The sequence below is a fragment of the Topomyia yanbarensis genome, chromosome 3 (assembly GCF_030247195.1).
Source record: "Topomyia yanbarensis strain Yona2022 chromosome 3, ASM3024719v1, whole genome shotgun sequence".
NCBI lineage: Eukaryota > Metazoa > Arthropoda > Insecta > Diptera > Culicidae > Topomyia > Topomyia yanbarensis.
Genome location: NC_080672.1, coordinates 192,788,053 through 192,804,490, shown reverse-complemented (window position 1 = coordinate 192,804,490; position 16,438 = coordinate 192,788,053). Strand labels below are relative to the sequence as shown.

Below are 16,438 nucleotides of genomic sequence, written 5' to 3'. Positions count from 1 at the left end.
CAAACAAGAACTTCTGTGCTTGGCTACCCGAGACATCACTCGAAACCAGCCAGTTGTTTAGATGTCATGCAAGACGTATGACTTTTTTGGATTAATCGTCTAACTAGTGCCAGCTTTGGTACTCGTTTAGATTTATTGTCTAACTAGCCCAAAGTCTGGTACTGGTTACTGATAAGGAGAATCCGAAACGCAAAACATTCCAACTACAAAAAAGCAAATTTAACAAAATATTTATACCAAAAGTTATACTCCTGTCCCCTGCACACAAAATATTTTTCATGAAAATCGGTGATTTTGTGAAATTTCGAGGCCCACTTGACGTGGTTTGACTCCAGTACTAGCTGTAGCTGGCATTAGAGCTTCCATCCCGGGAATTTATTTCCCGGGAATCCCGGGATTTTTGGATTTCCCGGGATTCCCTATTCCCGGGAAATTGTGTTTTCTCATTCCCGGGATTCGGGAATCCCGGGAAATTTTTTTTTTAATTTATTCCATATGACATAGATTCTCCAAATCAAATTCTGTAGGAAATATCTTTACCGGCAAACATTTGGAGTGAGTAGTGAATGCAGATTGTGCTTTTCCAACTGATTTGCAGATCAATGGACTATATATCTTTAGGCTCACTGATATGCTTTCGTGATTTTTTTAGGTACATAGTCCACGCCGGACTCAAAACACTGCTAAAGAATGTTGCATTCATTCAAATTTTCATTCAAAAATGGATTAATTTGCCGGCCTTTATACCGAACCATTTCCTTATAGTAGCGTTAGTGATGCGTACGATATCTCTGCCACCGATGAACCGATTGATCAGATTTTTAACAATTCTTTTAATAGTTTATTTTAATGGTTAGATCTTGAATGGAAGGGCTTGCAATCAAATTAGTAATGGAAATTGCGTTTCTTTCTTAAAAAATCGATGTGTGTTTGTTTCAAAACTTGGGATGGTTTGTAGTGATATCATGCATAACGCAAACGCTATTTAAAATAAGGAATGTTTCTAGAACGTCTGCAGAAATATTTGGTCGGTTCATCGAATGCATATTTCATCTTATTTGTCATACTGTAACTGTAATATCTGTAAATTTTTGGATGTATGAAAAGAAATACATAACGTTGTATCTGTCCAATATCATGCGCATCCAAACTTTTTGAATGCTTTCAAGGATGCAGGCAGGATTTTTGAAGGGATACGATCAAGCAATCCAGATACTTGCCCATAACAGGAAATCGATAATAGGCTTCATAAATCGCTGCACAGTTCGTCCATTATCTGCTTGATTCGAGATGATTCGAAGTGATGCTGATCCTACTGTGACGGAAATGGATTCCATGTATAAACTTTCCTCTTTTGATCGGAAGTAACTGCACACTACCCTGAAGCAGCTCAATCTTTTCATTCAAAATTACCAAAGAAGGTGCTTTGCATTAAAATGATCACATTCCATCGTATCAGAACAACGAATTTCAATTTTGGACAGTAACTCCAGCAGCTGCGTTTAGTATATCGTCCCAATCGTAATCGTAATTACCAAAATTTAGGCTATAGATATAGCCAAGTAAAAGTTTTGCGTAAACTTATTGACGAGTTATCAAATGATTGAATGGTGTGTAGGCCACCAAATCACCATCTTCTGACAACTGCTTTAGGGCAGATATACATGCAATGAAACGGGTTTGAAAACTTTTCAATTTATTCTTTTGTTTTCAAGAGAAACATTCAACCGTCGGGAAATGGAAGCTCTAGCTGGCATCCAGAAGGAGCTAACCCCACATTGAATCTTATGGAAATTCAAGTTTTCTTGTTCGTTTTCCGAGGTTTTAAGAAAAACTAGTCTATCGATTCGCAATCAGTAAATTTTATATTATAGCTCACATATCGGTGAACACGATATAATACCTACTGTTTTAGTTGGATTGCATTGTACGTTGACGTTTCGGCCCAAACAGTCGTTCCTGAAGGTGAGGGCAGCTCACACACTTGCTATGTATGGCTATTTTCTATATACAGTAATGTTTCGATTATATCACGCTTATATATCCATATATGTATGCATGTATCTGTGTATATACATATGTATATGTACGTATCTTAGTATGCATATGTAAATCAGTATGTATATATTTAAATGAATATATGTACATGTACTTATATATTGTTCTATACATATACAGGGTGTTTGGTTCATGGTTAAGAATCTCTCGAGGGGTGATTGACTATCATATTTGGAGAAAAAAATCGTTCCACACATACCATCAAATCTCAATCGTTACAAAGTTATTGAACTTTTTGTGTTAAAAACTTATTTGTCTTAAAAAAGCTCTAACTTAAAAAGTATACTTTGTATTTTAAATCTTTTAGGTTCATTTGGAAGGTAAGAAAATTTCCCATTGAGTGATACCCTCACATGTTTCAGTTAATGAATTAAAACCTAGCAATTTATTTAAAATTTAACAATTTTGATCGATTTTTCGTTCATTTTTCGAAAATCTTAATAGTTAACATCATCATTTTAATAATTCAAAGTGCTAGTCTTGAAGAGCTGCATAATTCGTTCTTTGACATGATAGATTTATCTTTTCTTGTTTTCATGTGTTTTGGTTATTGAATTTGGATATTTTTGTCTCATTCTCATTAATACTAGCTCTAATTGAAAAAGTATGGCACTTGTTGTATTTTTTGAAGTAGAATACTTCTAACGTTTCAATATGGGGTCCCGTTTCAAAAATTTCAGTTGAGAAATTTTCCCAGATTTGAAATGCGAATATCTTCCGTTCTACTGGACGAAATCGCAATATTTTTGCACTATCTGATCGGAAATTTGTGCACGTATTTCGTATTAGATTTCGGAATTAATGCGACTACTATAAATAAACCAAAACAAGGATTTTTAGAAAATCCTTCGGAAACAGCGAGCAAAATGCGCTATTTGCCAGCATATCCCACGCAGAGCCGTCAAAAAGGAGCATGTAAGCGTTTCATTACATACGGGAATGTTATATATATACAGGTCACGCGAGCTTGTTTTGTATCAGTGGGTGCTCGCTTACCACACGAGCAACATGCTCGTCCGGACGGTACAATGAGCGGTATCATGTTTGCGTTCCCTACCAAGCGTCATCGCAAGGTTCTTCGTTATAAAATCCAGGGAATCACCAAATCCGCCATTCGGCATCTGGCTCGTCGTGGTAATGTAAAATGCATTTCTGATTTAATCTACGAATGCTGATGGTGTGCAGGAAAATGTCATCCGAGATGCTGTGACCTATACTGAACACGCCAAGTGCAAAATCTCAATGAATGTCGTCTATACTCTGTAGCGGCAGGGACGCACATTGTATGGTAGAACTCACTTGTATCATTATAAAAAAGGCCCTTTTCAGGGCCACCAAACTCATTTCAAAGAATAAGTTTGCATTTTCTGTTTCATGGACTGTTTCTCCCTGGAGAGCAATTTGGGTTAAACCCTAAATTATGATTTATTTCAGTACGCAAATTACAAATATAACCTGAAACAAACTGGAGTGAAGTGGAAAACATTTTTACTAGGCGCATTCAAAAAAGGTTTCAATTCTCAAACATTTTACCAAGGTTCCGCATTACATTACTCTCTTTACCCTGAGTGTTTGATAATCTCCGTATTGGAAACACAATTTCAAATTTGTTCTTTATCAAAAATATGTGGTCGTCCTAAAAAGGACAGTTTTTACAAGAGCATTTCTTTCTCAGCGTTAAATTTATACTTTCTTTTCGGTCTTCTTGGGCAGCAGTACAGCTTGGATATTGGGCAACACACCGCCCTGAGCAATGGTCACTGTGGAAAGCAGTTTGTTCAACACCTCGTCGTTACGAATCCCCAGCTGCAGATAGCGTGGGATAATTTTTGTTGTCACGGGCAGCATTTCCTACCAATTCCAACACTTCAGCAGCAAGGTTTCCATTACAGCTGCTAAATGAACGGGCTCTCGGACACGTTCAGCATAATTTACTTTCCACAGTAGACGGTGAATTCGGCCCACGGCAAATTGAAGACAAGCGCGATTCGAGCGGACTTTGTCTTTCCCTTAACTTTGCCACCTCCGTTCGTAAAAATAGAGCGAACACTGTTACCTTCCGCGCGAAAAGCCCGTCTTTATATACCCGCTTTGATGTGTATCGAAGGGGTGGAGCTTCGAAGAACACATATTGAGGACAACACAAAAAAGGACGAGCTTACATTGTGCTGTATTCAGGTATAAAAGCTCAGCATGCTGTTGCTCACGCTCAGTTCGTTTCCAGCATCAGCATGCAGCAGTTCGTTTGCAGCATCTCCCGCAAAATTCAAACCGCCGTCCGTTTGCTGCTGTCAGAAGAGTTGGCCAAGCACGCCGTCTTCGATGGCACCAAAACTGTTACCATATACACCAGTACCAAGTAGACAAAGAATGAAATTGAAGTTTTGTTATTACAAGCATCAGCTTGTCAAGAGCGTTGGATGGTAAGTGAGCCACTTGTGAACAATACCGTCGCTTTCACGAGAATGGCACAAAATCAAAAGTTATTTGTGATTTATAGACAGTTTTACACTAAACTAATGATTCAATTTACAAAAATCGAACATTTTCTAACGTTTCGATATAGGTGCTCCGTTTCAAAATTTTCGGCCAGAATGCTGCCTATTTTTTCAAACGTGAAAATCTGCTGTTGTATTGAATGAAAACCTTCGATTTTTGCGCTGATTGGAAATAGTTGTGACTAATTCTGTAGAATGTACAATTACTGAAAATAACGGATTTTGTGAAAGCAGTGGTCGGTCCGTACAATTCGATTCCAAGCGAGCCAGACTAGTTTTCGTTGGAAGGTCCATCTCTGACAATAGAAATAAACTATTTTATTTTGAATTCAACTACAACTTCCTTCAAAACAGCACAGCTAAAAAACTTTTGGGAAAACGCGCAAACCTAAATTTTCCACTATAATAAAAACTAGTGCCCCTGCCGCACAGCATCAACAAGATTGATAGTAATTCAAGCCAGGAGGAAAGGGGGGGGGGAGGTTGTAAGGCAATGGAAAATTTCATTTATATCTTACTTTATAATTGGCTGGTCCTGAAAAGAACTTGTTGGTTTGAGGTTTATTTTGGGTCACAATTTAGGCCAGATTTCTGATAGCTGTGAATTTTTCGCAGGGCGACTGTTTCTGTTCGGTAGCGATGAGGCTTCTTAACGCCAACCGTGACTGGGGCACTTTTACACGGCCTTCGTTGCCAACCAGCCCCCTGTCAAGGACGACGTCTCTGTACAGCCAGCATCACTGCCATGAAAGGCAAAACATTGATTTTGAACCGAATGATTAGAAGCTGTATTTAGTTACAAAATGTCGATTAAATTAAATTATTAAATCATCCCACAAGATGAAAAACGTCGTGTGGAATGCTTGAATATCGAGCATAGTGCCGAACATAATTCTTTGTTTGGGGCTTTATAGCTATAACGCGCCATATATGTCGGTCGCTGTCAAACTCCATATGATGGTATAGGGTTGCCAGGGGGCTGTTGCCAACTGCTTGCGGGGAACCTTTCCTCCGGTGGACTTACGAGCGGTTTGTTTGGTACAGGCCATGTAGCGAAAAATGCTGATCAACTACTTCTCTGATGCTAGTAGTAGGACGACGGTCAAACGCTCGCTTGCGTGCCTTCATTCCTAAAAGTTCAACAATATTTTCAAAAAATGTTGCAAATTGTCAACTTGATAATTCCAAAAATACTCCAAATAAACTATGAATGTGCTAAAGTCGACAAAATCGCATAGAAATTGCTTATTCCAGAGCAGAATTTACCGGTCTAAAGTGTATTCTACTTCACTCCGGTTATGTCTCTGACATTACCCACCCATCTTTTTTCTTTTAATTCGAAAGCAAGGAAAATTTTACATTGAAAAATGTATTAATACCTTTCAGTTAAGTGAATTTGCCATTTGATTCTTTTAGAAGTAAATTAGTTTAAAGTTAGTGTTATTAGCATTTTCGTTAATTTTCTTAAAATAGTAAATAATAAACACCACCATTATTATCATAGAAATAGTGTATCTCAGCAAGTTCTACAATTCTTTCTTTGACTCTACTCAATTATCTCTTTTTGTTTCGTCGCAAAATCATTTTTATCACATCGTTTCATATGCAAAAATAATGATTTAGAAACCACTACATTTGTGGTGAGGTCGTGCTGTGTAACGATAAATTTTGTTGATTAATAATTAGAATAATTACAAAACTGCTCGAAAAAAGCTAATTGAAAGCTATTTTCTTAGTAAAAGGCCATTTAGTACCTTTAACTAAGAGATATTTGTACATACATCGATAGAAAATTTTCTCAGCTTTCCAATGAAACCTTGGAAATAACGATATAAAGCATATTTTTTAGATTAGAGTCTTTTAAGCACTTGCAAGTCGATTACAGGAAAAGTTTAGTAATGAAATTACAAAGAAATGAGAAGAGATAGGAATATGATGTTGAAGAACAAATCTCGAGTACTTTTTCAAATGGACGTAAGGAACAATGAGAGATTCTCTTTGAGGTCTTTCTCTTCTGTTCATTACTCGGCCATTTCAACATTTACTACTCTACTCTTTGCATAATATTGTAGTAAAAACCGTCGGCTTTCGATATGTACTGGAAAATTAGTACAAAGTGTTGTAATGACGTCGTAATAAACGAAACAGAAAGTAAACAAAGAGAGGCTCTCAATGTTACTTACGTCCATTTGAAAAAGTACTCGAGAAATACTGAATTGTCCTAAAACCCAACTTTTGGATAATAGATATTGCTATAATCGTAATTCATTATTTTGCGTAAATTAACAAAAACCTCCTCAAAACACGAACTTTTAACCATTTTACAACTAAAAGGTAATTAAAACTAATTAACTGAAAGATACGAAAACATCATTCAATAGGAAATGTTCTCACCTTTCAAATGGGGGGAAAAAAATGGGAAAGATTTAAAATACAAAGTATACTTTTTGAGTTAGAGATATTTTAATACAAATAAGAGTTTTTTACACAAAAAGTTCAATAACTCTGTAACGGTTGAGATGTGATGGTATGATATATATATATATATATATATATATATATATATATATATATATATATATATATATATATATATATATATATATATATATATATATATATATATATATATATATATATATATATATATATATATATATATATATATATATATATATATATATATATATATATATATATATATATATATATATATATATATATATATATATATATATATATATATATATATATATATATATATATATATATATATATATATATATATATATATATATATATATATATATATATATATATATATATATATATATATATATATATATATATATATATATATATATATATATATAAAACTAGACGTAATATAATCGAAACATTACTGTAATATATATTTCTTGCACAAATGTATATTAGTGAGCGAATTTTTTTGAAACTTCCAGTGAATGTGTCATGTCTCTACATTGAAAGTTGACCGAGCCATAATGTATTAAGAGAAAAACGGTACATTGTGGTCGAAAGGTTGAAATTGTGGAATCAATTATCTTTCGTTATAGAGTTATGGTGTCTTCGGAAAAGTTACTGTGTGGCACTTTGCGCTTTATTTAGTTGAATACTAGTACGGAGTTCAGTCGCTAAAGCGGTGCTGTTATCAACTTTTTAATAAAGCTAGCTAGAAATGTTATGTCTTCGAGAAAGTTGTACGTCCTATCATTTTAAACACATCTTCTGAAGATGCAAACTTTGTAGATGCTGTATGTTTCGAGATAGAGAAGGTTTTAGTTCAAACATTTACCTATAGATCATATTTTCAAAAAAGCGCCATATTTCAAAATTTATAGGATCTACAAAGTTGGTCACGGTGTATTTATTAGAACAACTTTATGCGAAAAAAAATCAGCATCTCTGAAACTTCGGAATATGAAAGAATGGACTTTCCCCTTTCATTTGAAACTAAGATTAAAATGATCCGTCGGGGGGTCTAGAGCAACTTTTTTTTTAAGTTTTTTACGTAACAATATTTTTTTTACTACTCGAACTAGTTCATATTTCTGTCCCTAGATGGTGCTTTAGACATTCGAAAAACACTAAATGTGAGAATTTGATAGAAAATTTAATTGTCTACAAGTTTGTTGACAACTAAAAATTGATCTGAAATCACCCGGAAAAGTTGTTTAAGATTTTAACGAAGTTATATCTAAGATAGTTTCACACGGGGCCTAGTGGTTTGGAAATATATTTTCTCGTACTTATTTCACTACCAAAAATATAATTGGGTTTAGTGACATGAAAATATTTGACGGGATTCATTACAACTTCTTCGTTGACAATTCCTATTGACTTTCTGAAAATTAGGATGTTTGACAGAGACAGAAAACTATTTGTGCTTTTGGTTCAAGTTTGTAATCTTTCCCGATAGGTTCGAAGGAACTACCATTCATCGGAAGGTATTGCTTGGTTACAAGGGTTTGCTTACATTTATATTTTAGAAAGAACCATCCGTCGCATAATTTAGGTTATGATTGTTTAAGTCAGCTATTATAATTCTGTTCAAGACGAAATGTTGGGACACACAGTTTATAATTGAATGCAAACCACAGAAGTAACTGTCCAAATTAGTGATTAGCGTGAAACGATTCATTCAAAAAATTTCCGCAAAGTATATTGTGGCAGTTGGATTTTACGGCCATTTCCTATCAATTATGCGAGAAATCGTTAATCAATTGATCCTAGATTATGCGAAATGTATTACTTTTGAAAACAAAATATGATTTGAGTACAAGAAAAACCTTATATACATACAAATCCACGAATATATCCCAAAAAAAATATCTTGATCCAAAAACTCAAAGTTTTTTGTTCACTGTTTGTCACATTGAGTTAATTTTGAAAAAGATAAACAGCGTTTTTAACCAAGTATTGCAACGAAATTCGCGAAATATTGCAATGGTGTTAACAGTTTCTTTAAGTTTGTTCAAATATAAAGATTGAAGTTCAGGACAATTGAATTTTATACGAAGATGCTAACAAAGTAGGAGGTTCATGCAAGAATAGTTATCAGTCATCCCCGAGAACAATCGAAAAAATGAAAAAGAAGGCATACATCATTCAAAAAGCTATTTCTGCGGGAGGAATCACTTACCATCTTGTAAAAGAATATTAATATCATACTAGTTTGGTCAACACTTATCTAAGACTTTTCATCCCAAAAATATTAATAGTGCCCTATATCAGGTGGAATCTGGAATTATAATTTTCAGCTAAAAGATGAGACTTTCCAAGCTCTCAAATTCCGTTGAATACACTTTTCAACTAAACACAGGTATTTGACAAATGAAAAAAGTGCGTGTGAATTGACTTACAAACCACTAGGGTTTCTGTGAAACTAACTTAGACTTCGTTAAAATATTAAACAACTTTTCCGGATAATTTCAAATCGGTTTTTAGTTGTTAAAAAAGTTGTAGACAATTAAAATATCTATCAGATTCTCACTTTTAGTGTTGTTCGAATGTCTAAAGCACCATCTAGGGATAGAAATATGAACTAGTTCTATTGTAAAATCTATGTTTTCACGAAAAAAAACTTCAAAAAAAAAAAGTTGCTCTAGACCCCCCGATGGATTATTTTGATGATGGTTTCAAATGAAAGGGGAAAGCCCATTCTTTCATATCCTGAAGTTTCAGAGATGCTGAATTTTTTTGCATAAAGTTGTTCAAAAAAGACACCGTGTGGTATCTTAAGAAGATATATTTACAATTACCTGACATACAACTTTGGCGTATACACCATCTTTCTATCTCGTTCCATTAAAAAGTTAATAACAGCACCGCCCTGGCGACTGAATTCCAAACTAATATGAAATTATCAAATAAAGCGCTAGATGTCACACAACAACTTTGCCAAAGCCACCATAACTCTAAAGCGAAAGATAAGGAAAGGACGTGTGAATTGTGGGTTAGACCGTCTTTAGGGGTGTGCGGGTTAAGGCATATTCCGATGCAGATTAGTACCGTGAGTTAATATCTCAGCCCTTTTCCAATTTTTAGGCCCTAAACTATTGAAAAAAACATTTTTTAGTTTGTTTCCTTTTAGGACAATAACACATCCAAACCCATGCGACTTGCACGACTCTATAGGTTGCCTTATCAGATCTACCATAGTTTGCAGATGAAACTTGGAATGGCAAGCTGTTAGCGGATTGACAAAGTACCAGATCATGCTGTGTGGGGTGCTGTCCCGGTTAACAATGAGGCGAACGAGATATTTGCTGATACGTCATTTAGTCGGACAACTGTCAGTTTGTTGGTTGAATTTAATTTGTTTTTTTTTAATTTAAAAATCAGAAAATAATAATTAAGGTTTAAGAATGATATGAGTGTACTCGTAAGGACACCTGCTATCAATAAATGTGAAAAACTGGCACAATTTTTCCAAATTAAAGATCCCTATTGAGAAGTAGTACAAGATCATTATCTTATTTTTTTTCTAGACAACATGAGTCCATGAACTACTTATAAGAACATGTATTTTTACAATAAAAACAATGGTAATTTGTAAATGCGGAATATTTTTCCATTTCCTGTAAAAAATGCAAAATGTGGGTTAACCCCTTTTGGACGCCAACCATTCAGTAGAAGAACATGGGACAATAATCATTTTTGAAACAATTTGAAAGGAGGAAAATTTGTTAAAAAGTTGTATATTAGTAGATCTTCTGGTTAGTGGATCTAATGCAAATGTGCGTACATAACACAGAAAAATCTAATAAACTTACCTGTACCACGTACGTTGACACTACAGGGTAGGAAGTGTGTACAAGTGGATGAATAGTGCTAGGAGCAGGAAGAACTGTCATACCTTGCGCCTTTGTATTTAGGTTTGTTTTAACCGCACAGTTTATTACAATGTAATTGGTTGAGCATAATACAACAGAAATAAATAACCGAAAAGAGAAAAACGAAAAAAATAAAAATAAAACAAGAAATCTAAAATTAGCAGATAGGGCGATATATACTACAATAAAATTAATACCACCTAAACTATAGAATGGAAAGAATTATAGAATTTTATAACATAAATAGAAAATAACCACGACAGAGTTATTATTTACATAAGTAATTCTTCACATTCCCGATAATACTTTAAAAATGTTATAGTAATAATGCCAGTGGCTTCACTTACCATTGGTTTATAACCAGTTTGATTGGTTGCTGGTTGTGGCTGTGGAGACCACCCTGCTGAGCCTGGTTTCGCCGAATTTTTTGGTGAATTCCATTGAACGTTTCTGAAAAATTTAAATAATCGAATAGAAAAAGGAAGCAACCTTTTATCGTTTATATACACAATTTTATACAATTACGCTGATATTTTAGTGCCAATATTGTGTTTAGCTTACTCTTCCACTTTATAAATTTGATAAACAGTACAATTTCTTCGGTACGTACCATTCTAAAACGACGAATTTCGCGCCAACTCGAACAAATGTTGGCAGCACCCTCTCAAATTTTTATTAAAATTTCTGTACCTGAGAACTTTGTCACAAAAAGCCACTTTGCATACTTTGTTTTTCCAAAATAATCTAGACTGTCTTTTTAAAAGGGCCAAACTTGTTTTACCATTTTTTTTTCAAATGGCTGTAGTCTAAAAATGACAAATCTTACAGAAATTTTTTTGTAGGAGTGATTTTCACAAAATTAGTCAAATTTTTGAATAAAAATATCGATTTACAAAAAAACTCGAAAAATCGATTTACAAAAAAAGCCCCATTTTAGATTTGGATGAAATTTTGTTCCAAGATAGATAATTATGTTCCCTACCTACCGTCAAAATTGCAAGTTGGTCACATTCAAGCAAAAAAAGTTATTTGAAAAAAACTTTTCTTTGTGCAAGCTAAATTTTTTTTCCAGTGTATTTTTATCGAAAATTGAACCAATAAAAGTCATAATCATCTCAGAATCCATTTTCCCAACACCTAGTTGCCTGATACATGCAAAAAGTATCAGTAACGAATTGGGTATATATTCATAACAAAGTTGAATGAAGACTGAAAGACTGGAAGACTGCAGTTCATTTGTTAATCTCAAAAATGATAAATTTTATGAAACAATTGACAAACTTTTCTAAAATTTATTTTATGTCTGATGGAGCACCAGCACAATACAAAAATAAGAAAAACTTCGCAAGCTTGTGTAGATTCCTGTCAAAGTATAAATTAAGTGCAGAATGGCATTTTTTGCAACATCCCATGGAAAAGGACCCTGTGATGCTTTTGGTGGCACTCTCAAGCGAATGGCAAAAGGAGCCAGTCTTGCTCGCGACTGTGAAAATACCACAACAACTCCCCGAATGTTATATAACTGGGTAATTGAACAAACTGATAAAAATATCAAAAATTAAATTTCTGCCACATATCCACTGAACACTAGAACAAAATGTCAGAAGAACTCGAAGAACTGTATCATAACTGTATAATAACGCCAAAACAATATCTGGCACTCAGAAATTCCACAGTTTTGTGCCTATTCCTGGCGGCAAAAAAGAGGCGAAAAGGTATGCTAATTCAGAAGATGAACCAAAAATATTTTCCTTGCTTAGAAATAAAACAAAATATCATGCATAGAGATAGTTTTAAGACAAATGTTATATATAAACATAAATAAATGATTATGTAAAATTCTATACATAATGTTGTGGTGGTTATTTCTTTCCCTGATCCTTCCTCAGAATTAAACAAGAAAATAAAGAAGTACTAATGGAACATTTGTTTAATGACATAAACTATCATACCTTTTTGGGACAAAAATATCAAGAAAGTTTAAATTTACGTAAAGGCATAAAGCAATGATTTCATTAAATCACACTTATAGTATTTTGATAGTACATTTTTCAGTGAAATAAACACGTATAAGTTTATAAAAATATATTGATATTTGGCGGAGTTAAGGCTTTTTCCCCGAAACCCTTTTTTGTTTAAGAGGTTTGCAGTGATCACGATTAAAGACCAATAGATTATATAAAATCCAAAAGCTCAAAAAATTTCATTAGTATATGAGAATTTCTCATACCTTAACGATTAGTTGAATAAACAATAGTTTTTTCCTGCATTCGACGACGTTTTTAGTAAAAAATCGCTGTTTTAAGCTCTAAAAATTGCATTAAAAAATTCTTATTCATCAAACAAAAATTTATGCATAAAAAAGGAATCGTTAAAGTACGAGAAAAATTAATTACGATCAATTGAAAAAAAATTAAGGAAATCGATTGAGTAGATTTTCGGTAATCTTGATCACGGAAAAACCATTTTTAGTAAAACGACATTTCGAGATAATTGAGTTTAAAATTTCGAATTACCACTGCTCTTGGTAGACGAAGCGCGCTTGGAAGCACTGTAACTTTCGATCTATTTCTCGGATCTCTATAAAAATTTGAGAAAACATTCTTGAAGAGTTGTACTTTCAGATAAGGTAATAAAATAAATTTCGATTTTATGAAAAATGAAAAGGTATGTATCCCCTTAATAAAAGTATACTTAGTTGCTAAATTAGACAATATCTTCTCACAAACTGAGTTTTATTGGATTCTGAGATGATTATTGGTTTAGTTGTCGATAAAAATACACTGAAGAAAAAAATTCAGTTTGGACAAGAAAAAGTTTTTTCCTTGAAAGTACCCGTACCATAATATAAACCATGCGTTAAACATTATTTATTCGTAACACAGCATTCGAATGCTCTTCCTCTTGCTAAGTGATGAAACTACAGAAAGCATGCGTGTGCATCACATATACTCATATACACATAATTGCACTTTATCACACATACACAATATATTTTTAATGGAAAAAATTGGAAAAAAGAAAGTTCAAAAGGGGCTCGCTCTTGCCCCTTTGGGTGTCGGTCTTACCCGCATCGTTTTTAAGATGTAATTTTTCTCCATTTTTTGGCAACCACTAATTTTTAATGAATTCAATTTTTTGAAACGCTGAAAAACTTATATTTTGTTAAGAACCACTCAAACAAGGATTATGCACAGAATATACAATTTTAGGAGCTTTGTGGAATTTTAGAAAAATTATTGCGCTTAAGGTGTCGGACTTGCCCCGCGTTCCCCTACTCATAAAATTGTCTAATAGGGAAATCACAACACAGTTCGTTGCTAAATATAATCGTAGACATGACAACGAATAGAAATTTATTTTGAATATACTGGCAGGCGATAGTATTTCACAGGTTTTTCATCAAATGTTAACACATGTATTTTGTAGTACGTTCGACCATAGATATACCTAACCTATGCAACTCAATCATATATTCGATTCAAAAACAACAATACTTACTTGATTTGAGCTGAAGTTCCTTTGTTTATAGATAAACTCTCCGCAAGCGAGGCCAGTGAGCTGTCTAAATCTCCTGTGAGTACCTTCCCCGGTTGCTGACTTGATGATGTCGGCATAGAGCCACCTGTAAGTGCGGTTGGTTGTGTAGTGATAGCAGCAGATTGGCCTTGACCAATGTAACCAATGTTTCCGGGTTTTAATACATCACCCAACGCGTCGAATCCTGTTCAGCATGATTCGATATATGTGTTTGCATGTGTGTTTGTGTTCCAAAAGCACGTTGTTTATTTTTCAGAAGTGAACGATTTTGTATCGTTTTCACCGTTAGACGTTAGGACATCATCCAATGAATGTTTTAGTTACATTTTATGTGTATATGATATCAATATCAAAAAAAAAATAGAACATAAATAATTTATAGATAACAGAATAAATAAAAAGTATCGTTAGGCACATCATTAATGATTGAAGGAGTGTTAAAATACAGAAAAGCGTTGGAAATTTGGAAACGAAACATAGAGGCGTATATAATATATGAAATGAATATACATTGTTATGATGAATTGAACATTTTGGTGAAGGTATAAGCTCAATCATTTGAAACAATATTTCAAGTGACGCTGATTATTTATCAAATTTGACGAACTTCTATGTATTGTATCACGACTCGTTCAGAATGATTTGTTTGAAAGATTGATCTATTTATTTAATGTTTGTAGTATTAATATTTGTTTTGTAACACGCTTAGAAATATGAAACAGAATCAAAAAAGGATCGATATAAATGCGATCTGTCGAACCAAAGTCAATCCATCATCTGAAGAATTAAATCTTAAAAATCTTAAACAAAACGATTTTTTGCTCGCTTAGCTGTGTTCATAATGGTACGTTAGATCCATAGCATCCTGAACAAAGCTTTGAACGTTTAAAAAGATTTCATAGGCTAAATTTTTATTTTTTCTTATTACATTTCCAGTTTAGGGGAACTTTCAGCAAGACAAAAAGGGGAGGGTAAGACGGTCACATGGGCAAAAAACATTTAAAATTTTCATGAATTGTATGTGTACCCTATCATTATGGATAACCTTGAATTAAGAAACACTCAGTAGGCCTTGAATACCGTTAAACGTGTATAATTAATTAAACATTGATAATCAGCAGTGCCTTTTCAAGTCTCTGATGTTAAGGATTGTTGTGAAAAAAGTAAATTTTGTCGCGGGTAGACGACTTTGTGCAGGTTCAACACTCTGGCTGGGTGTAATCGAGGAACTGATGTTACCAATTTTACATTTAATATATAACTTCCTAATTTTGTATAATCAGCAATCATGGGAAGTAATTGTATAGCTCTCCTCATGACAAAGGCAGAAACGATATTGGAGAATAACTCATGTAAACAACTCTTAATTGAACTCCAAAACGTTATTTTTCACTACGAATTGAACATATACATTAAAAAGAACCACAACCGATTCAAAAACATCCTTTACAAGCAATAAATTGTTATATTTTGTGTTGTCATCATAATATCCCCACAATGTCCGTCTTACCCTCACCATACGTCCATTTCAGCCGCAGTCTGTATTTCTTTAACCTTCTTTAGGTATTCGGATTTCGAACTCGGTTTTAAGTCACATTTTCAGCCAAATCTATCATCATCATAAATCACAGGTTTATTGACAGAATATTAATAACAAACACAAACAAAACAAAAATGAGAATGTATATACCAATTTTGTACATGATACGACCGATCTTGGATGTTCCGGATTCCGATGCCGATTCCGACGGTATAATAGTATTTCTCATAATATTGAACAAGCGATAATGTGGTCAATCAATAAGTAATATGCTTGGAAGCTTATATAAAATCCCATCTAAAATGGTATTGATACTTTGACTTAGCTATTGACCCTAGATTCTACATGAAAATCATCCGGAAGATTCGGAACATCCGTATAATTGGTCAATTTATGAATCTAGCCCTAGAACCCTGATTTTCTTACGGATTTTTCGGAAAGTTTCC

General features: G+C 33.7%; 1 protein-coding gene across 1 annotated transcript in view; it reads right to left on the bottom strand.

The window, feature by feature from the left end:
• LOC131692985 (phosphatidylinositol-binding clathrin assembly protein LAP) overlaps positions 1 to 16,438 on the bottom strand; it is a 304,486-nt gene that overhangs the window by 63,760 nt on the left and 224,288 nt on the right. Inside the window, 3 exon segments of the mRNA XM_058980421.1 lie at positions 10,853 to 10,942; positions 11,260 to 11,362; positions 14,414 to 14,636. Of these exon segments, the coding sequence (XP_058836404.1) occupies positions 10,853 to 10,942; positions 11,260 to 11,362; positions 14,414 to 14,636 (416 nt within the window).